Source organism: Sebastes fasciatus, chromosome 4, assembly GCF_043250625.1.
Source record: "Sebastes fasciatus isolate fSebFas1 chromosome 4, fSebFas1.pri, whole genome shotgun sequence".
Taxonomy (NCBI): Eukaryota; Metazoa; Chordata; class Actinopteri; order Perciformes; family Sebastidae; genus Sebastes; species Sebastes fasciatus.
Window position 1 is genome coordinate 33,762,368 of NC_133798.1, and position 23,419 is coordinate 33,785,786.

The 23,419-nt window shown below is 38.6% G+C and overlaps 1 protein-coding gene across 3 annotated transcripts in view; it reads left to right on the plus strand.

Annotated features, from left to right (window-relative positions):
- The window catches only part of LOC141766706 (ethanolamine kinase 1), a 36,656-nt gene extending 13,237 nt beyond the window's left edge, over positions 1-23,419 (plus strand). Inside the window, exons 6-11 of one of the 3 annotated variants that reach the window (XM_074633771.1) lie at positions 4,997-5,145; positions 5,684-5,767; positions 7,800-7,960; positions 12,570-12,643; positions 22,371-22,483; positions 23,227-23,419. In XM_074633771.1, coding sequence (XP_074489872.1) covers positions 4,997-5,145; positions 5,684-5,767; positions 7,800-7,960; positions 12,570-12,643; positions 22,371-22,483; positions 23,227-23,285 — 640 coding nt within the window. In that variant the 3' untranslated portion in view covers positions 23,286-23,419. The remainder of the gene's footprint in view (positions 1-4,996; positions 5,146-5,683; positions 5,768-7,799; positions 7,961-12,569; positions 12,644-22,370; positions 22,484-23,226) is intronic. The other 2 variants (XM_074633773.1, XM_074633774.1) reach the window with 2 other exon arrangements.

Genomic DNA, 23,419 nt, shown 5'->3' on the forward strand with positions numbered 1-23,419 from the left:
AGTTGTATTTTATAAACCATTGTTGAATCTTGCATTTAACTCTTTGTTCAGTTTTAAATAGAACAGAACAGTTTATGAGTATCACATTTTGCTATAAAACTCCTTATTTGTACAATGGATGATTTACAACAAGTACCAAAAGTGATTCTGTGAGTGAGTGTATGGATGAACCAGGATATTGCTCCCTGTAACATTCATCTACAGCAGCAGGCTGCACCACATTTCGAGGCCCAATAGATGGTGCTATATTGTGAGACATTTGTGTGACTGAGGGGCTTGACACAGTACACTGCTGCTCAAACACTATACAGACGCACAGAAGAACTAAAAAATGATCAGGAAAATATCAATAATTAGGATATGTTATAAGGACGATAAAGTGAAATGGAAGGATTTCTACAGCATAGTTTATGAGATTTGAGATTCAAGAGGTTAATTTATGGTTAAAACTCATGTCTGTGGTGCGTGTGTGTGTCTGTTTGCATATTCAGTCTCTTGAATGTGATAACTGTGACATGACACACACACACACATAAAAGCAGAGACAGAGAAGAGCAAGAATAAAAAATAAAAAAAGTGATTTTAAACAGGCATCAGAGAAACTTTTGTACTTGAGAATGTACGAGTGCTGGTATGAATGTGATCTTCAGAGGAAATGGTAAAAGAAAAGCAGAGGAGAGAGAGCAGGAAGAGGCTGCACCTGCAGAGGAGGTCTTCAGCTCTCAAGCCACCCGCTGTGCAAAGAGAGAGACAGATAGAGAGAAGAAGAGAGAGAGAGAGAGAGCGAAAGAGACTGCAGCAGCTGCAAGGTTCGGAGAGGGAGTGCACAGTAGAAGTCAGAGATGGGAGAGAAAAGCAATGGAAAGCAAGAGTGCAACCTCTTCCTCTCCCAAAGGCCCCCCGCTACGTCTCCCGTTTTGCACTCCCACCATTCGCATAAAACTGCAAATGGAAAAAAAAGAAAAGAAAAAAATCAGTGCTCGGCTGGTGTTTGAAATCATATGTAAATAAGGCACATTGATAATGAAGCGCCAGAGGAGGAAATTCCACTAATTACCTTACAGAGACTTGACAAGGAGCAGGAGGCGAACGTACTTGACGAACTGTTTCGCATGAAAAGGACAGAAAAGAGAGAGGAAAAGATCTGATGGCAAGACGACAGGTTTCCATTTAAAGTCAATGGAAGTCTTTCATTTAGCTTTTGACTCCGAGTAATCGCTGGTTTTGTATGGTAAAGTCAGTTTGTTAAGTTAAAGCAATGGATGAGTTGAAAAGGAATCAGTGTGATTCACCATCCAACTGTGTGTGTTTTAATTCATATTAGAGAGGAGATAGATAAATTATGCATGTCAGACGGGGGTCGACTTTAAATAACAGAAAGATTTCACAGGCGAGTGGATGTGAATCAAACAGCTATATTCTAGGTCTTATAGAAAATGTTATTTGGATTTAAGATTTACAGTATTTTCACTCAGTTGACAATAAATCAAATATAAAAAAGATCCAAACTCAGGCAGCTTCTTTTTAAAAAAAGAATCTATATGTTTTCATACACTTTCTTTCAGGTACAATAGGTCTCAACGTGTTTTTATTCACTCAATCCATCCTTGATCTCTCTGTCCACAGCATGAAGGAGGGCTGAATGAAGGCTAATACACAAAAATGACTTGTGTTGTTGAGGATGTGTAGGAGGACTTGTATAAGGCAGCAGAAGCCTCTGTGTCATGACTATAAACAAGGCTCTGCTCCTCTGCTTTTATTGTGCGTTCCTAACAGGCCTCACTAAATTACGTCCACAAGTGTGTATAATACCAGAGCATCTGTTTGTTCCCCCCTCGAATAAATAGGTAGTGTTTAAATTACACTGTTTAAATTACCCTCTTATCGTGGCCCGAGGACTGAAAAGGAAACACGAAAAAAATTAATTAGGAGACGGATGCTTGCGCAGCATTTCTTCCAGGTGCATTTTGCACTGACGTCCAAGGACATTAGTGGCTTCTTTGATAGATCGAGCCATCAACGGAGTGAAAACAAGGCATGTAACCTCTCAATGAGGCACGCCGAACTGCTTCAGTTTACAAACATGTTGTTCCCGGAAGAAAAGTGTTGAACAAAGTCGGTTTGACTAACTTTCTTGCTCCCTCCGACAACTGCGCCATAAAAGTCTTGTTTTCCCTTCATTTATGCAAGTTTAGTTCCGATTTGTTTCCCTCACACACACTTTGTTTATATAATGTGTCAAAAAACTCTATCAACCCAAGAGGAATGACAATATTTCAGCCGATTAAACTGTTGTCAGGCTATTAAATCAGTGGCTATCTAATCTTAAAACTGACCCGTTCCTCTATTCTCCACTTTTAACTTGAAATATTTTGTCTATAATTTGATTCATCCTATTTCGACACTTTTAATCGCATGTTTCTTGTATAAATTGTCTTAACATTGCATTGGGATTGTTTTACCCATTGTGTGTAGAACCTTGAGATTTCACTGTATTTTAAAGTGGTATATAAATTAAATGCATTATAATCATTATCATTATTATAGGCCCTATAGATGTGGGTCAGTAGGGCCCTGTTGCACCCAATATTAGTTGTTATCATCTATTCACATGATAGATCAGCAAAAGAAGTTTTAAAAGAAGACAAGAACATGCAGTGATGTTATTTTATGTTTTTCTCTAAATTTAACCAACTGTTTTTGTTGCCTAAACCTGTAGTTGTAGTTCTGTTACCTAAACCTATAGTTGTAGTTTTGTTGCCTAAACCTAAAGTAGTTGTAGTTTTGTTACCTAAACCTAAAGTAGTTGAAGTTTTGTTACCTAAACCTAAAGTAGTTGTAGTTTTGTTGCCTAAACCTAAAGTAGTTGTAGTTTTGTTGCCTAAACCTAAAGTAGTTGTAGTTTTTGTTACCTAAACCTAAAGTAGTTGAAGTTTTGTTACCTAAACCTAAAGTAGTTGAAGTTTTGTTACCTAAACCTAAAGTAGTTGTAGTTTTGTTACCTAAACCTAAAGTAGAAGTTGATTTGTTTGTGTTGAAAACGTAACGGTTCATTCAGTTTTACAACGTATTAGAGTGTTTCTTTTTTGCTATCACTTTTACAACACAGTACAGCCTTAATGACCCACATCCATGGTAAACATTGGCTCACTGAAATATGTGGGTGATAACAGCCTTGTGAACCTACTATTAGTTTAGTAGGCCCCTACTAGCCTACAAACTTGAGACAGATGTTTATCAATAACACCTATTCAATAGCCTGATAACAGTCAGATCGGGTGCATATTTTAAGACTCATGTAACTAACATAGTTTTTGCAAGCAGTCTGTGTTTTTCCATGCTCGGTACAGTAGACAACGGGACACCAACACACTGCTGAGATCCAGACAATTCAAATTCTTTTAGGGTGAACAATTCTTAAAGGCAGGTGAGTCACCATGTGTAAGGGGAAATTCTGGGTTAAATTGAGCCTTTACAATAACAATTGAAGAAGAAGTTAGAAAAAAAACATTCACTTTAGTCACATGAGGCATGCTCACAAAATCTTACAAATGTCTTTCTAGTTACTTTACTTGTTAAGAATGTCTTTTGTTCTCCGTCTCGTCAGCTTGTTATTAAAAAGGATGTCCCATAGTGCTAAAGACTATCCATGCTCAGTGGTGGAATGTAACATGTGTATTTACTGAGTACTGTACTTAAGTACAATTTCGAGGAACTTGCACTCTACTTCTTCAAGGGCTTCTATTTTCAGTTGTACTTTACTACATTTCAGAGCAAAAATATTGTACGTTTTACTGTCAAAACAAAACACACAATCATCTTATGTCTTATTATTTGACATATTGTTACAGGCTAAACTACCAAACAGTTAAAATGAGCTCCAGCTCGACCAACCACAACAACTAAATGTTACTTAATGCATCAGTAATAATATTCCAATCATATAATATTAATGTAACAAGGGATACTTATTTTTACTTTTGACACTTTAAATACATTCTGCTGATAATACTTCTGTATTTTTACTAAGCAAAACTTTGAATACAGTATTTGCACTTGTAATGGAGCATTTTTACACTGTTGTAGTGCTACTTTTATGCAAGGCAAAGATTGGAAAACTTCTTCCACCACTGCCAATAATGTGTGAAAGCCAACACTTCACAGTACAATAAACCATCAGGGCTGCAGTTACAAACTAGATACGTTCTGTAAGTAATCAGAGGATGTTCACACAAACATAGATATTCTTCCATCAAATGTGGAAACCTTGTTAAAGGGGACATATCATGCTCATTTTCAGGTTCATACTTGTGTTTTGGGTTTCTACTGGAACATGTTTACATGCTTTAATGTAAAAAAAAAACATTATTTTTCTCATAGTGTCTGTCTGAATATACCTGTATTCACCCTCCGTCTGAAACGCTCCGTTTTAGCGCCTGTCTCTTTAAGACCCCCTCCTGGAAAAGCCCAGTCTGCTCTGTTTGGCTTTTGAGAAAAATATGGTGCACCTTTGCAAAGGTAGTTCTCAAGCTGTGGGCGATATATTCTAATGAGCCTGCATGTGACATAGGAAGGGGAGTCAAATCTGAATGACTTGTTGAATCACATGTTTTCTGAAATAGGCAGCCCACAAAAAAAACTGCCTGGGTTGTCTTATTTCACAGATTGGTTTTTTTTCATGATATCTCCCCTTTAACCTGCCTTTTATTTAACCCCTTTAATGGATTTCTGTAAAGTTGTAAATCGTAAAATATTGTGTGAGATGAAACTCACTGGTGGTGTATTTTTCAGCTTCAGTGATTCAACTAAAAGCTGAAGCTCTTTGGTATAAAGCATCACACACTGGCAGAGTTGGTAATCATGAATGTTGAACTGGGCCACCGTCACTGTGCCCAATCAAAGACACCCCTCTTTCATGAAACATTCCTCACAGACAATCTCGCCTTACCCATTGCAAAAAAAAAAGAAGTAATTTCATTGGTTTTGCCTCTTACAGTCCCATGGCTCTACGAGAGGTGCCCAGCTTTGAGATTTTGTCAGCTGAAATGGAGTCGTTGAAGAGACACCTTTCGCAGATTGACTCGCCGACTGTCCTCTGCCACAACGACCTTCTGACAAAAAACATTATCTACAACCACAAAGAGGGTGAGGAGCAGCCGTGCACATCGCCGACAGCAGAAAACACGGTTCATATAATACTGAAATAAGATAGAGTGGCAGATCATCAATCAGTAGCAATAAAAGCAATTGAAAACTAAGAATATATGCCTGACTTGTGCTAAACTCTTTAATTGTAGCTCTACGATTGAGCGTCTTGTCACTGAAGCTAATGTAAAAATAGATGATTTCTTTTCATCAGTTGAAATAATGCAGCTCTTCCCCTTTACTTTACATAGAAGCAAACCTTTGCACCACTGAAAAATGTGTTCCCACTTTATGAAATGTCCTTACCTTATTTTGTAGTATCCTCTTCTTGTGATTTTATTTCTCTCACATATTTTACAAGGATACCCAGGGTGACTCTGAGTCAAAAGAGACTCCTTGTTCCTTTGACTCCCACAAGGTTCTGTACTTTGAATAAAAGGAGGGAGAGTCGTCAGTTATACAACCTTACCTAAGACGGGTTTGTCATGTTGTCCTGGTAACCGCTGCTTCTTTTCCTTTCCCTCTCCTCCTCCATCAGGAATGGTGAAATTCATTGACTACGAGTACGCCGATTACAACTACCAGGCCTTCGATATTGGCAATCACTTCAATGAATTTGCCGGTAGGTCTGTGTTGCGATGAAAAGAAGTTCAATTTGCCTCCAAATCTGTGTCATGTCCAGAACATATGAGATAGCCTTAATGTGGAATATTGAGTGAAGCAGAAGTTGTGTATACAGTAAGTGGTATGCAGAATCATTGTCCAGTTTGCGCTGTCTCTTTGACTATGATATCACTTTATCTTTCTGCCATATTATGTACCATGAAACTGTTCTTCTTCTGATGCTGCCAAGACAAATTGCAGTATTCAGTGTGTATTCTGCGTGCCGATAAAAGTGGCTTTGATGTACCAGCTGTGTCACAGCAAAGCTTGACGGGGTTCATTCGAACATTTGTGGAACAATCATCAATTCATCACTTTTAAGATATAGTTTGCGAAGAAGCATATCGCCGCGTCAGTTTTCATGTCAACACTCGCCAACCGTGCAAACTCAGTCCAACTCTTTAAATTATCATGATGCCAAATTGTGGCTGGAATGACCCAAATGTCAATTGTTCATATGTTGGGGCTCTTTAAAAGACAGCGTATGAATCCCTTTTTCATTTCCTGTTAATAAAGAGACAATACAGCTAAAATATAGTCAATTATTAAAACTGCAAAACTACTTTTCCTTCATTTGCACCGCAAAGATCCCTCTAAGACTTTCAAATCAGTTTTCATCTGAAAACGTTTTACATGTCATCCAATTTCCACGCTTCTTACTTTCTGGTACTGTGTGCAATTTAATTTAGAGTATGCAGTGGTGGAGGAGGTATTCAGGGCCTTTACTTAAGTAAAAGTAGTAGCACCAAACTAAGAATACTCTGTTACAAGGGAAAGTCCTGTGTTAAAAATCATAATTAGTAAAATTATGTAAATATTATCTGCAAAATCTACTAAATGTATGAAAATTAAAAGTACTTAATGCAGAACAATGGCCCCTGTGAGTGTTAGTGTGAGTACTATTTTATTGATAGATTGTTATTGCTTATATATAAGTAGCATTAAACTGCTGCAGTTTGACATGGAGCTCATCTTAACTATTTTATATACTGTGGAGTAATTTTATCTGTAATAATACATCATATTCTCTAAGGTTATCATATGATTCCTATGTAAACTCTTGATTTTAAAGTAACTATATCTGTCAAGTAAATGTAGTGGAGTAAAAAGTACAATATTTTCTTCTGAAATGTAGTAGAGTAGTAAAGTGGCATAAAAAGGAAATACTCAAATAAAATAAAAGATCCTCAAGTAGTAATCAATCAATCAATCAATCAATCAATCAAACTTTATTTGTATAACACTATTTCATACAGGTTAGTGCTGTTCAAAGTGCTTCACAGATGACCGACAAGCCGAAAATCAGGCAGAACAAGTGTGGACCGTGAAAATAAGAGAAAAGACTAAAACAATTTAACAATTTGACAATGTGAGACCAATGCATGTGAGAAATGAATGAAATATAATAAAATACAATTAAAAGCTATAATAACAGTAAAACAATGTGAAATAAAAACTAGATTAATAAGAAAATATGTGTAATAAAAAAGTACAATAAGCACAATAATAATAAAAGAATGTACTTAGTCACATTACACAGCTGACAGTATGTTTGTATTTGACATTTTTTACTATTTATTGCCATTTTTAATCCAACAGATTCATTGCAAAAATGCTTGACAAAGTAAAATGAAAACAGTCATTAGCTGGAGTCCTTTTTCCTTTCTATCAGAACTGGCACAATGACAATTGCGTCCACAAAATTTTGGACTATTCATTTGCACCACATCGACCTCACTAAGATTTTAAAATCGGTGTTGAGCTGAAGCTGCTGTCGTCCAGTTCCCGTGCTTCTTTGTTGCACCTTAAGTGCACAGATGGGGACAAATAACTGAAACGATTTATGTGGAACTGACAAGTGTTAGCTGGAGAGTGGAGCTGATGTAGCTCCCTGGCAAAGCTTCAAAACTATCAGTTAGTTTAGGCTTTGTGTTGAATTGTAACACCGACAGTAGTTCCACTGACGTGTGCATATGTGTTTTGTGTCGGAGGTGTGAATGATGTGAACTACAGCCTCTACCCGAGCCGGGAGCTGCAGATGGACTGGCTGACGGCCTATCTGGAGAGTTACAAGCACAGCTCGGGACATGAGGTCACTGTTACAGAGGCAGAAGTTACGCAGCTCTACGTTCAAGTCTGCAAATTCTCACTGGTAAGTGTCTGCTCCCGCCGACTTTGTTGAAATGTTGAAATGTGTCATTATGTAGTGCCTCAACACTTTGGAAAGACTTTGGAAAGTGACAAATCTCTCAACAGTTATTTCCTTTTTTTAAGTTCTGGTTTTGGAAAGACTCAAATATCTCAATATTATGAGATTAGTGTGTGCATTTCAACAATATCCATATGTGTGCAGACCTCTGAAATGACAGGGCGGCAACACCTCACCATCACATTTTAACAATTTACTTTTCCAGCTCCCAGAGAGAAAAAAAAAACTCCCCAAAGAAAACCAAACCCGATCCACGGTTGACCCACCACTGTTCAAAGTTTGATGGACTCCATCTGAGTTGATTAGAAACTGCCGCAGGGAAAAATGAAAGACAGCAGCCAAAATTATTTTTCGTATGACCACAATTTTCATTCTTTGGTGGCTCAAGTGGTGCTGGACTATCTGTGTAAAAATGCTTTCACAGCTCAACACAATATGCAGAATTGTCCCAAGCAATTTTGGGGTGGTGTGAATGTCTCTTGAAATAGCCCCAGAAATGATGAGGAAGCATATTACTTTTTTAAAATAACTTGTGCCAAAAGACGGAGAGGGAGAAGTGCGAGCGGGGGGAAAGAAATGAAGCCTGGAATGGAGCGAGAGAGGCGATAACATCGTGCTGATTGAAATCAGATTTTCTATGACAAACCGAGGAGGACTCTTGACTCGAGGGAAGTGGGAGAAATTGATCACTGACGCTTAACAAGCCAAGTTTCCAACTCGACTTGTTTTGACAAGCCGTGTGTCAAAATGAGGGATACTGAGCCTGATAACAGAAAATCACAGGGTCTATTTTTCATAATTTCGAGGAATTGAGCTGAAACTTCTCCATTTAAAAATATCCACAAATAGTGGCATTTTACCCGCTAAATGTTGTGTTTATGTTCAATACTTCACTTCATTAACTTTTATACTCAGAGCCTTTCATCACTGGTTTTCCTTCATCACGAGACAAAACAAATGGTATAAACAAAATATCCAATAGTTCCCTGTTTATAATATGAAACATATAAAATGATTCCTATTAAAGCAGAGAGGATTAGTGCAACGATGTTGCAATTAATTGTTTATTGTTTTAAGCAGAAATGCCAAAGATTTACTCATTACAGCCTCTCAAAATGTGATATTTGCTGGTTTTCTAATAATAATGATAATAGGCTTTATTGTCCACAAATGAAGAAATTTGCCTTCAGCTTCACAGGTTGGTTAAAACACATCACAGTAAATCACAATACATACAATAAATAGCACAACATGCACAACCTATGATAGTAAATTAAATGATTTGGGGATTTTTTTTGACAATTTTGTGTGATAAACCAATAATTTCATCTTGGACTCTGAAAAATTGTGATAGGGATTTTTATATCATGACATTTTATAGATCAAGAAATCTTTTGTTATTTGCTAATAAAAAAAAAAAAAATTGTTATTTGCATCCCTTTTCCATCACAGACAATTTTCAACCATTTATTTGCACCATGCAGATCTCACTAAGGTTTTACTGTTTCTCATCACATCTGGTAAAACCAGATGACGATTCGGTCTGATGACTTTTAATATTTTTTTATTTTGTTTTCCTTTTTTACGAGTTGTATTAAATGCATTTTTAACCTTTTGTATCACTTTCATACCGCTTGGTAATTGCTTGGAATAATCAAACTACATTGAATTCACACTATAGCTGAGTCTCAGTAGATGAGAATACAGATGAATAGTCAAAAACCAAGGAAACCAGTCTGCACTGGGGGAAGCTGTGTTGCTCCGCTGTGTGGCATCGACAACGCCTGGCCAGTTGCCAAAGCTCTGCGGCGTGAAGCTGCCTCTTTCGGATCTTAATCCCCTGGCAAACTGTGCCAAGACGCGGTGGGGTCTTTACGACTCGCCTCCTCCGCAGGGATCCCCCCGTGATGTCGAGGCTAAAGCCTGCGGCTCTGTGATGTCACTCTGCCCACACGTCTCTCATCTCCGTTTTTCTCAATGGCTCCCTGTCACTGACGGTCTCTGCTTAGTGTTAGACTAATGCTCTCTTAATGGAGAGCAGTTATTAATCATAATGGAAACACACTCAATCTCTCTCTCCAACTCAAGACAGAGATTAGAGATGAAAATCTGCCAGGGAGGGAAAAAAAAGCCGAGGGGGAAACCGCACATTGCTCTTCAAGTATTTCATTCCACCCTTTATTTGATTATCAAATAAAAATGTGATTATATCACTGGGCCACAGAACAGAGGCCTGTCTGGATCTTATTAGGACTTGCTATTAGTGGTCCTACCATGAAGATTTACAATAAGGGTGGAGAACAACAGAAATTTATGGAGGCATGGAAGTCCGCAAGCCTAAGTGAGCAAAGCCATTAAGGAGGGAACCATTCAATACGGAGGTTTGTCATTCTGACTGAGCAGCGTGCAGCTGGCATGCAGCAGCAGCAGCAGCAGCAGTTATGGGAGCAGTTATAACACGACAACTGGAGGTCACTGAAGTGTGTTTTTACAGTTCTGCTCTATGGCACGGGGAAATGTAGCAAAGCATCAAAGAAAAGCAGAGTTGGTGAAACCGTACAGCACCTGTGATGTTTGATTTAGAACAATCAGCACCGCATATTTTCACAAGTGTGCAAATACCACAAATATAATCCAGATTTAAGCTCTTTTGAAACATGTTCCAGTCCTACAGGGGTATCATGGACTTATAGCTGCGTGTAGTTAATGAGTCTGTCTGTCATTCAGTTAGTTGGCACCAATTCATTCTCTGTCAGCCAGCATTTGCTGTGCTGAAGACTCTGACATCTGACCCTGCTGTGACCTGCCTGCAGGAAGGAAAGAAGAAGTGTGCTTCTGAAGCTTTAATTGGATCATAAAAAGGATGCATGATAACTGCATGTCAGTCACACGTTCCTGCTGCCATTCCTTTAAAGACAAGATCAAGTATTGTAATGAGCATGCAAACACATCACAATGTTTTTGGAAAAAAAACAATATTCCTACTAAGCTGTTTACATGGCTAATGAAAATGAATATTCCACTAATATTCCAACGGTTTGTTTGATATCTTACGAAATTTTTTTCCTCTTTTTTCGTTCATTTTGTTACGAATGTCCAGCAATGCGTGTCTATTTCCGCTCGTTACATGCATACAGACTTTTCAAAATAAACTTCTGTCTTCACAGGGAACAACTTTTTAAGGTTTAGGCAAGAAAACTACTGTTAGGTTTAGGAAAAGATCGTGGTTTGGCTTAAAATAACTCCGGAAGTGGCGTTACTTCAGTACGTAACTTACGTGGCAAATAAATCAACGTTGACTTCTGGTTTCACACGGAAAAAACAGCGGTCTCCTGGGTATAAGTCTGGTATTTTTTGACCCACCCATCCACCACGACCTCTTCCCTACACGTTGTTCACTGCTAATTATATTTCCTGGTTCACGATTACATTAGTTACACATTAAATGATTTTGTGGTATATACACAAATTACAGTGCCTTACTTTTCAAAGGGAATAGCTATGAGTCTATGAGACCAGCCTGGATATTCCTGTTATGCAGCCGTGCAAACCCCGATTAAGGTAACCGGTGGCGGACGTGTTTGACCGTGTGAACACAGCCTCCCTCTTTCATTCTTCCACCTACCTTCTTGAAAAGGTCGGCGTTGTGATATTTGCACACATCCAAAAACCTGTTGATATCCAAATCTTTCATAATGTTTAAAAGTAGGTGTGTTTCTCCTTCCGACCAGAAATGTGGACTTTTGTATTTGGCATGCATGTCTGCAAACTGTCGGCTAGCTGGTTTGTGTGCAACGCACAGAGCTGGCCGTAAACATGGAAGAGGCTGCGTGTCGCAAGCTGCCGTAAAAAAATCCAATTGAGTCGCATAATCCGAATGCGCTGTATGCATGTCCGATGAAAGCTCCTAAAACCAGAATAACATATCTCACGTGTCTTAATCACTAATGCTCCATTCTGAATAAGGCCTCGGAATATCCAAACAGAATATGTTGTTTACATGAACCGTATCAAATTCGGGATATTGTCATATAGTTGAATATTAGTGTGCATGTAAACAAAGTCAGTGACCATGTTTACATGTATCCTACATGTCTTAATCGGAAAATGCTCCATTTGTAATAAGGCCTAATTCATAATATCTAAACAGAATATGTTGTTTACATGACCCGTATAAAATTCAGAACATTGTCACATTTGGAAAAATAGTGGAATATTTGTGTGCATGTAATATAGTCACTGTGTTCTTTAATGTTACTGAACCACACACACAACCACACACACAGACACACACACGTTTTATTGTGCTTTAATTCAATGATTTGTTTAACTTCTTCAGCTGCATTACTCATCAACTTTGACAACAATAAAAGCAGGCATGATGTTCACTATTATTTTAAAATAAATGAAAACTAATGGCTGCCTGGAACTGCAACATTTAAATAATTAAAACACTACAACATGCTTTGAAAACTAGTCAGCAATAAATAGTCTAAAGCATGTAAACCTACTGGTATGACCCTTCAGTGCTCTACTCTTTCTCTTTCACCAGGCATCCAACTTCTTCTGGGGTCTTTGGGCCATCCTGCAATCACGGTTCTCCTCGATTGACTTTGACTTCCAAAGGTTTGTGTTTCTGATGGAGGCGGCTTTAAGGCCCCATGAAGTAGAAAGAAAAAAAGCTTTTTCCATGTGGTTACTTTGTAGGCACAGTTGGAGGAGTGTGTCTGGGTGTCACTTTGTATAAACACGGTTCTCGTTTCCTAAAGCGCTCTGGTTGTTGTACATTAAATGCTGCACAAAATAGACACGTTACAAATTGTTCAAATTGAAATCGACGTCCTCCTCACATCCACCACCACCTTCACATTAACACCATACACCTCAGCAACGGTTTAATGTAGAAACAAAACAAACCAAAAAGACCACTTTATTACTTAACATCATCATACATCACTTAAATACTCACAATTGGAAAATATATGTCTTGCACATTGAATTCAAGCACTCACTATTTTATTGCTGTTTTGTAGACAAACAGGATCTTCATTAGGATTACCGGACAAATAATTTGTTGGCAGAGAAATTGGAGTAAAGGAACTTGAGTGTGGAAATATGACATTTTTTTCCCCACCAAGACTTTGTGTATCTAGAATCTGGCATAAAACAGGACATGCACACTTCTTCTTGTCACTTCTAAAAGCAGACAAACTTTATTTACACATGAACTTCTCTGCCTTTCTTCACTCTTAAACCACAAATCACTAAAAGAAGAAAAGCTCAGATTTCACAAAGAGTTTCTAAAGAAATCATAACTAATTTATTTTTATTTCTAAATGTCCTGTGTTGTGATCCACGTAGTTATCTTTAAACAAGTCCAGGAGACATTCCTCACTACCAGCAACCAGACAATAAAGTTCAGGAGGGCGAAATGTTCCCCTTCACCCCCCCCCACTCTTTCTTCCCTCTCTCTGTGTGCCCCACACCCGCCACAGTTGTGATCGTGATCCTAATCACTATTGACATACGGCACCCTCCCCTCTGTGTGGCTTTCTCCGCTCGCTTGCTAGATCAGCGACAGGGCCCCCGCCTCATTTCGATCTGGACCTCGGAGGAAATGTGATCCAGAGGGGTGCCGAGGCACAGAGGCACTATTGTTCCCGTGCCGTCGGTCCTCCCTTACATATACGTCTCTCATCCCTGGCTGGGCCACATGCGCCTGCTAGACGTCTGCTCCTCTAAGCCGCCGGCTGAGGTTGTCCTAAAGTGCATGGCGAGGGTCGGGTTACCTTTCTTTAACTGGAGGGTTAGACTTAAATGAGCTCGGAGAGCAACAGTAACGATGGGGAACCAGGTTTAAAGGCATCACTGGCCTGCCTCTGTCCCCCAACACACATATATAGTATATATCCTAACTCCCTCTGTCAACACGACTTTCAGGATTCTTAATCATTCATGCTGTAAAGAAAGAGCAGCCCATTCTCATTCCCAGGCCGTCAAATACTGTCTGTTTTTACTGTACTCAAATGTGACAATTGTTGCTTTCCTTGGTCTGAATATTTTGGAGCTTTGGTATGTTGGTCTGACAAAACAAGACACTTAGTGATGTCACCCTGTGCTCTGGGGTATTGTGATGTAGCAGCCCGTTCTCATTTCCAAGGCGTCACGGCCGTCGCCGTTAGATACTGACGCCTAAGGCACCCTTTAGCGTAGGTATGAGACACACCGGGCTTTCTATTAACTACAACATAAACTCATCTGCGTCAATGCGAAACACTCAGGGAAAGTGTGCCGGGAGTGTGGTGACGTAGCTTTAAGAGCGAAAAGACACACACACGGGCGGGTGGAAGAGGAGGAGGTAGATGGGTCCAACAAACACAAGGCTTTCATCCAGGAGATCGTTGTTCATGTCACTGTTTTTTCACGTCCCCGTTCACAACGTTCAGGGTCATTTTCATTGTACAAACGTAGTAGTTTTAAGCCCAACCATGCAGTTCTTTCCTAAACCTAGTGGCTTTATTGTCTGAACCTAAACAAGTGTTTTTGTTTACTTGGCAACATTAAGCACGTGTTTACTGCGACCGAGGGGTCTGACAAAGCGATGATGATTTGAGATGTGAACGCGTTGTAAAGAAACAATGTGGATGGCAACGGTCAGCTTTGCCCTCGCTTTCATCTTTTCATTTATTTACTTTTATACACGGAGAGTGAGCACATACCACAGTCATAACCTTATGAGACTGTCCTTGCCATTTGTTTAAATAGCCTATGAAACAACCTTCAATTACATTCAATAGCAGAGCAGTAATTAATGTCTTTGTGACTTTCGTTTTTTTTTTTTTGCTGCAAAAATCTTGCAGAGGAGGTTGAATAGGAGGATGAACAATATATATCATATTTGTAAGACTTCTTTCTCCAATGCCTGTGCGAATGTGTCTCCATGCTGTGTAGCGAGATGAGCCTCTTGAATTTGCACACAAAATGTTTTCTAAACTTTCATTTATTGCCAACGCAGCCTCCGTAATTCTTGACCGGGAAAGAGGCAAAAAATAGGCGCAGCAAAAACAAAAAAAATATTATTTGAGGTGGAATTTTTCCAAACGGACATGGCAGATTCACACGGGATTAAGATCACAGACAACAACCACAATTTACTAGAGGTCTCCAGGTAATAGTCCCGTGCGAATAGAGCTTTACTGATCTTTCTTAAACTCTTGTTTTGATGTTGATTTTTTTATTTTTTTGCTATTAGGGGACTACTTCTCCAAAACAAGCCGAAACACACTATTAAGTACCTGTCTCTTTAGATGCCCGACTTCCTTCATGAGCTAGCCACTAACTTCGCGAGGCAGTTGGCGTACAGTGTTCCAGTGTATCAAAGCCTCTTCGCTGAAAAGCAGAGTTGGGACATAATTCTGTGTGGGTTAATTACTGCTGACATTCTCCACATTAAATTTAGTCAATAGAATTGGTTTAAAATATAATGATGAATGCAGCTTTAACTTGTCATGACCACGACCTTATACCCTCAGCTTCACAAAGCAGTTTTAACTTGAGAGAGAGAGAGCACACGATGCACTGCTGCTTAAGGCTTTTGTGATAAACAAATTATTTTTGAGAAAAAGAGATAGGAAGTTTGAGTTAAACCATGAATGTGTGTGTGTGTGTGTGTGTGTGTGTGTGTGTGTGTTTCCTCCCACTGTTATCCCCCTGAGCCAAATCTCTGCAGACTTCCCAACGAGTGACAGGCGTCGCCCGGGCCTTGTGCTTTAACCAGGCCCAGATGTAGATGTGACAATAGGGAGCCACAAGGGGAATGCAAACCCGCCCTCCCTCTACCGTCCGTATTTACTTATATGATTTTATTCATGTGTTGAAAGTGTCTGCGAGTCAGCGGTTTAGATTTGCGGACGCGTTGGCAAGGTGAGCCGTTATTTGACAAAGACATTATTATGAGGAAATGAACGAGGAGGAGGCCCACTGTTTGGAAAAGCCTGACTGCAAAATTGAGGGAATTGTGCACAAAAGCACATTGTGAAACGGAATACCTGCTTTTGGAGGGAGTTCATTTTCCCCTACTTCTGCTAAATAGAAAAACGTCTCAGTTTCATCTCTGATGATGATAAATGTTAAGCACGCTAGTTTAAGGTGTCAGCTTTAATAAAAATAGGGATGAATGGGATCACCTGTGAAGGTTGCTGTTCTTTTAAATGGGTATACTCAAATGTAATTCGACTTATGAAGGGTGTGAGTGTGACGGGTAATTAGATTAACGGAACAAAAGTGCTATGACCAGTGATTTTTTTTAAATATTTTTTTTTGGACAAGCTGACATTGAAGCTCTTATCACTTTTTAATTTAACCAACTGAATGTCCATTTAATGGCTTTTTGAGATTTACCAAGTGGTATTTAATTGTTTTTCACCTTTCTAGTATAAAAATGTCAGTGTCAGTAGACAGTGGCTGTTTAAATGTAGTAGTCTTTATGGTATTTCTCATGAAGTAAGGAAGCAATCTTTTATTCACAACATTTAGGGGAAGTCTTGCCTTCTTAACTATAAAAGCAGATGATTATCTGACATCCATATATATAGTTAATATGACTATTTTTGACTTTGTCCAGATACTGAAGGTCCCAGCTCATGGGCAACTGTTGAAATTGACGTGATTAGATAGAAAGAAGACATATCACTCTGTTGAAGTTGTTGGAACTACAAAAACAGTCCACTCACAATTGTACAATAGTGTAACATTGTGGAGTTAATTACCTCACAAATGCCCTTCAGCCAACTACAGACACACAAACCCAACAACAGCAAAGTTTAATGTTATTTAGCGATGGGCGACATGATGACTGGCCACCTTTGTCATTTTGACCAGCGAACGCCACTGTCTGGATTAACATGAGAAGCTAATACCTGCTGCTCTTCTTTTAAAAGAATGCGAGAGGAGAGATGCTGCAAAAGATTCAATTAAGGATCCGGTGGCTTTGTGAATCTGTGTATTTCGTTAATCTAATGTAGGTGTCAGAACTCAGAGTCGTAAAAATTGCACAACATTTTAAGGACATTCTGCGTGCCATGATAACGCTTTTTAGCCTTTTTGTGTGTACGTCACATCGTTACCGGGTGTTAGGGACCAAGCAGTGAGGCAACGAGGAAACTTAAGTTGTTGAAGTAACTGGGAATTTTATTTACCCAAAAAATAACAAAACATTATAAACCAAGAATTTAATAACTGGGTCTATAAAAGAAGTTAAAGCAGCACAACTATACCACAACCAAACAAGGTGTTGACTGAACAAAACTGACCTCACACAGTGACACATGAGGGCACATTTGGGCTTGGCCAAACCAAATAGCACGCAAAGAGATGGACACTAACTATAACTAAGTACAAAGCAAAACTAACTAAACCCAAATCCCCCCATGACATGGCAGCACATGGTTTGGCCCAATGAGCTGACTCCAGGATTTAAGAGTCTTCAGCCTTTGGCCACACCTTTTTCCTCCAACAGGAAGTTACCTCCCCCAACAGCCAAGGTAACTCAGAACAAAGAAACCAATGATTAATATAACAAATAGTAGTATGTGTAACCCTACAGTGTTAATGTGTGCATCTAAACCATGTAAGGTTTAACGCAAATAAACAAATTCCGAATCAAGACCACTATGTGATGTTAATTGTTCAGCTGTGGTTGGCTGCAAATTAAATTAACCTGTTTAGGTAGCAAACTAATAAGTTAAGAGAGTGTGAACTGGAATGATATTACCCCATGTAAACTAAGTAAAATATGTAAGTAAACATTGCATCATAAGTAAGTAAAACATGTCTCAAATGTCACTAACGTAACTTCAAAATAACTCAACAACACTTTGGGACACAAACTCCGGTCTCCTGGTTGAAAGTCCTGTGTTTGTTGGACCCATCCAGCTCCCCTCACGCCAACCATAAGCAGTTTTTCTCACTTTTTATTCTTTGTCACAAGCTCTGAGCATAGCATATTCACATGGATGAGTTTACATGGCAGTTAGTACAGACCACATGGCATGAAATGACATGCCTAAAGCCACGACATTGTTTTTGCTCGTGAAACGACTCAAATCAACGTGTCATTCATTCGCCATTTGGGCTCTCATAAACAAGAGTACAGTAAAGAAAGGATTATTATTTTAGTCGATAAAGATCTATTAAAAAATGCCTAAATGGGCCCTGATGCCAATCCTTAGGTTTGGCTTGGGACATCTCTAACTGAACTTTATCATCAGCCCGGTCACGCTAAATTGCATATGAATGACGCATGATGCAAATCATTTTGCGTGCAATAAGAATGCTGCTTTGCTTTAGGCGTGTCATTTGTACCTCATGTAGTCTGTACTGACTGCAATGTAAATGCATCCATGTGAATATGCTACAGTACAGAGCCAGTGACGTAGAGTAAAAAGTCAGAAAGACTGCTTGTGGCAGGCAGGAGGGGAGCTGGATGGGTCCAACAAACACAGGACTTTAAACCAGGACACCGGTGATCGAGACCGGTATTCATGCCCCAAAGTGTTGAGTTATTTTGAAGTTTGTTGCTTAAAACTGTGACCGTTATCGTACATTTGCTGGTGGCGTAAAAATAACACGCAAAAAGACTAAAATGCATTCTCTTGACGCAATGATTACGATGTAATGTCGTGCTATTTATTAGTATTATTTATACGTGATGCTTAGACCGTCTTTTGCCTAACAATTAACAGGACTGTCAAGGAGAAGTTTGCAGCCAAAGAGCCACCATATTATTAATTTTTTCTGTTTGAAAAGCAAAGATTTGACACAGTGACAATCAGGTTTTGCTTTCACCCAATCAGGTTCAGGAAGGCTTCATGTTGCTGTGTGAGGGAATGAGAGAACTGTCAATCATCCACCGTAGCACACGGTTTATTTAAAATTAAGTCTGACCAGAGAAAATGCCTTTTGAGTGTCGCAAAACCACAATGAGGTGAAAATTGTGTGCTGGCTCTACCCGGCCAACACCAGTGATTTCTTTTTCTTCACAAGTATTTATCAACTACTTTCCAGAGGCAAAGGTTAGAAATACTGGACCACGTATCTCTATCAACAAGCTACAGGTTTTTTATCTAAAGTTGACCCATAAGTGAAGCAAAGAAATTACAAGAAAGAAAGAACTCTAAGAAAAATTGCAAAGAGCAGACAACAGAGGTCCGACTCTGACACAATAATTAGAGAGCAGTTTTACCCAGAGATACAGGTGGGGGGGCAGATTGATGGAATACAAGTAACTAAAAGGCATGTGTCTGAATTATGTTTTTGTCTCACCGAGCAATAAAAGGGAGAAAACGGATTCGGCATTGAGGAGTTCAGTGAAAGCACTGATTAAAGGACAAACTCCTCTCTGTGCCTTCATTTTCTGTGCTTTTGAAACTTCACTTAATTTCAAAGGGTATAGTATAATGGCCAAGGGCAACAGCATACTCAGACATCAGATTTATTGAAGCGTTCGATAATATGGTTTGAACAAATACAAAACCACTTTTCTCGCAGTTAAGTTCTGAGGCTTTGGCACAGCTTTCAGACTCGGTGCTTTATTGAATAGAGACTTGATGCTGTATTGTTATGCAAGTTTTCGCAAACAAAAAACATAGTGCCCACCTTGAGCGACAAGCAGGGCCTGCAGGTGACCTGTAACGAACACTGGACAAACACATTATTGTATAGTCACCTCAGAGTCTATATCTTTCAAGATTAAAGTGGCAGTAGGCAGTATATGTTTGGCATCATTGGGCAAAACTTACATAATAACCTTTCAGCATATTGTAATTCAAGTGTTCTGAGAGAAAACTAGACTTCTGCTCCTCCTCATGGCTCTGTTTTCAGGCTTTAGAAATCTAGCTTGTGACGGAAGACTTTGACCAATCACAGGTCATTTCATTGAGAGAGCATTCCTATTGGCTGTGCTCTGGTCATGTGACCGGTACTTGGCTGGAACTTCACCAGATTTCACAATGGCGGCGGCGTCACAAACTTTCTTATTTTACAGCTAAAGTGTGCACTACAAGATGATTCTGAAAACATTTGAGGAGAGAAATAGGCATTAACTTAACATAATATTGATTCATGATACATGATTTTTTTCAGGTTACCTGTTTCATGTACTACTGTCACGATATAGCGACCGTTTTATAAAAACAACTTTTTTTAATCATATTTGCTCCAATCTCACCTACTTCAGCTTTATTGCCATGTTTGTTTTACATCTTTTATATATTACGTACACTGAGGGTTGTTATGCAGACACAACATGTGATGCGTGTCATGAGCCTGATGCTTATAAATAGCATTACAAGTATGTTCTAGCTCAGTGAATGAAAAGCTCTGAAGGCCAATGTCAAAGAGAATTCGAGTAGTTTAAATATCCGCAACAAACAACAAATACAGACTGAATATTTGATTAAGGTAATTATTATTATTACATAAACTACATTTAATATTCTAGCATTATTAGTATTTGTAAAGTGTATTAAGACACATATGATGATGTACTTTAGAGGAGCACTCCCCCCAGACTGATCTCACAGAAATATGTTTTAATGACTACAACCTTGCATTACGTTGTGGTGGTGGCACGTAATGTTTTAAAATTACGTACCGGTCCCACATTAATAATGCAAATGAAAATCCAATTAGGATTCTTTGTTGTGGAGGACACACAAATTCCCAGGTTCAACAGAAATACGTTTTAATCAAAGTCCACTTAGGGATGAGGTTGGGGTGGATGGACGGGTCAAACATAACATTTTCATCCAGGAGAAAAGTGTTCGTGTCCAGTGTGAAACCAAAAGCTAACATTGACTTATTTTAAATTATGTAGGCTACGTAAGTTACGTAACCTTTTATCCTTTATTTCCTAAACCTAACAAAGTATAGTGGTCGCATATCTACGGGTCAAATTGATCACTATAAGTGGATGATCATTATAACCAAATTTGTTGTTGTGCATCATTCCTCATGCAGATTACCATCTAATTAACATTTGTACTGTATATTTATTACATGAATACAAATTAATGAAATAGACCGCTTTGCTATTTACTGTCTCTTTGCCAGTTCTTCTGCCTTTTGGCCCCTTTGCTGGGGCTCCTCCTTCTCTCACTTAGTAGCGGCATGGAGGGAGACGGGCACCGCTGGTCTGCATGAGTGCCGCAGAGCCGGTTGAGGATCGGCAAAGTTTCACTTTGGAGGCATTACGTGACATTATCAATCCACTTGAATCAATCCAAAACAAAACAAAAGTCAATTAGCGTTTGTCTAATGTTTTTCAATATGTTGTCATGAATGAAAACTGAAAATGAACACTGTGAGCGAACTACTTGATTTCTATAAGTGAATTATTTAAACAGCATTTGTATAGGAATGATTCTGTCCCAAGCTTTTTGATCCCTGTAACCATGGTCGCCATAAGCGTCTTGGTGAATAACAAGCCGTAAAAGTATTTGATATTTTCTGTGGCTCTGCAGGAGCTTTGTGAAGTCTGAGAAAATAACCCGTATGATGTCATAATGATGTCATCAGGGTCATCTCAGCTTGAGCTTGAGACTTCAAGATTTCTTGAATATTCTTGAGACTTTGACATTTTTAACATGATTCCCTTGATTTTGACCATTATAATTTGTTTTTAAATCTGTGGTTCACATGTCAACTAACTTTATGAAAGTGCAATATTATATTGTTGTAGTACGCCTTTAAATAAAATTTCTTCACCAGTCACTAGGTGACACCAGTTCTTTTGAGAAAAAGTGATGAAGATACCTGCATTTATTCAGACGAAAATCTACAAACAGGACTGAAAGTGTGCAGATCAAATAATAAATAAAGGTACTCTTATGTCCTCACACTCAGGAGATCAGGGTAAAAATGAGCATTACTCCAATGATCTTACAGGTACAGACAAGAGAGCCTTATTTATGTTGCATACTTAGCTGAAAATGTTTGAACATGACCATGTTGAGTTATTTTATTGTTATTAATGTGTTGACATGTATTGAATATTGTTTTAACCATATGTTTTTATTTGATGATGGAAAGTTATTTTATATGTTTGTGGTGGGATATTTAAACCAAATATACAATGATGTTTATTGTTACACTTTATTTATAGTACACCTTTGATAGTACACCTTTGATACTGGGCTTCCTCCAATATCAAGTAACGACAGTTTGGTTTTAGAAATCAACTGATTTTCAAGTAATTAAGTGTGCAGTGTGCACTTGGTTAAACTGTCTTGGTTAAAGCCTTCCAGCTTGTAAGTGTTGTTCTGCATCAATCTAATTATAATATTTGTGTCTTCAGAAAAAAAACAACCCATCCTCGTCCATTCATCCATCCGTTCTCTTTACCCGCCTCAGGGTCACAGGTGTTTAACCCAGAACACACTGGCCAAAAGACTACATCCTCATATTTCGGTGAAAATAATAACATTTGAATTGCTTCTCTAAATTGCTATCTTTTGATATGTACCGAGTATTTTATTAGGCATTCACGAGGGAAGATCTCAATTCATTTCCACAACATGATACACAGCCCGACAACCAAATCTGACACAGAAAAGATGACGATGAAAGATTATTGAATTATTGGGTTGAAACTCTTTTGCTCCAACTCCATTTCTTTCGCCTAAACATTGGTGAAGTTAAATGGTGATTCAGTTAATACTTCCATTTATGTCCTCTAAACATAATGAATACAAAGTGTTGTATGCCAGAGAATGGACAGAGATTTACTTTTGTGTCATTCACATGATGAAAACATTTTTGAAATCATGTGAGGACAACGCACATGACAAAAAGGCCATCCAAATAAAAGTGTATTTGCTGAGGAACATTGCTTTAGTTCACGCAAGCATTTTACTTTTTGTATGAAAATAAACTTTAACATGCTGGTTGTCTAGACTAGGTTGTCACAGACATAGAAAAAATTGATTTAGTAAAACCCGAGAAGAAAGAGACAAATCAGAAAGGAAGATTACAGTATAAGCAGCAAAAGTCCTGGGTCACATTTGTAGCTGTTACATTGTGATCATGCACCATGAACATCCAAGGACAGCGGATCGTGTATAGATTTTACAACATTTACTAAGAGCTTTGTAGAAAAATCATTTGTGTTCTCTGATCAGTTTTTTTTTCCCTATTCTCTGCTCTCCTCCCAGATATGCCGCGGCACGGCTCAACTACTACTTTGAGAAGAAAGAGGAATATTTTGGATTGACAATAAGCTAGAAACAGAGGACAAAGAACCAGTATTTCAGACCTGCTCTGTGAGTCCAATAAGAGTGATCAATATCCTTCTTTGTATCGTACAATAATGTAAATCCACGGTGGAAATAAAGGCATATAAGGAAA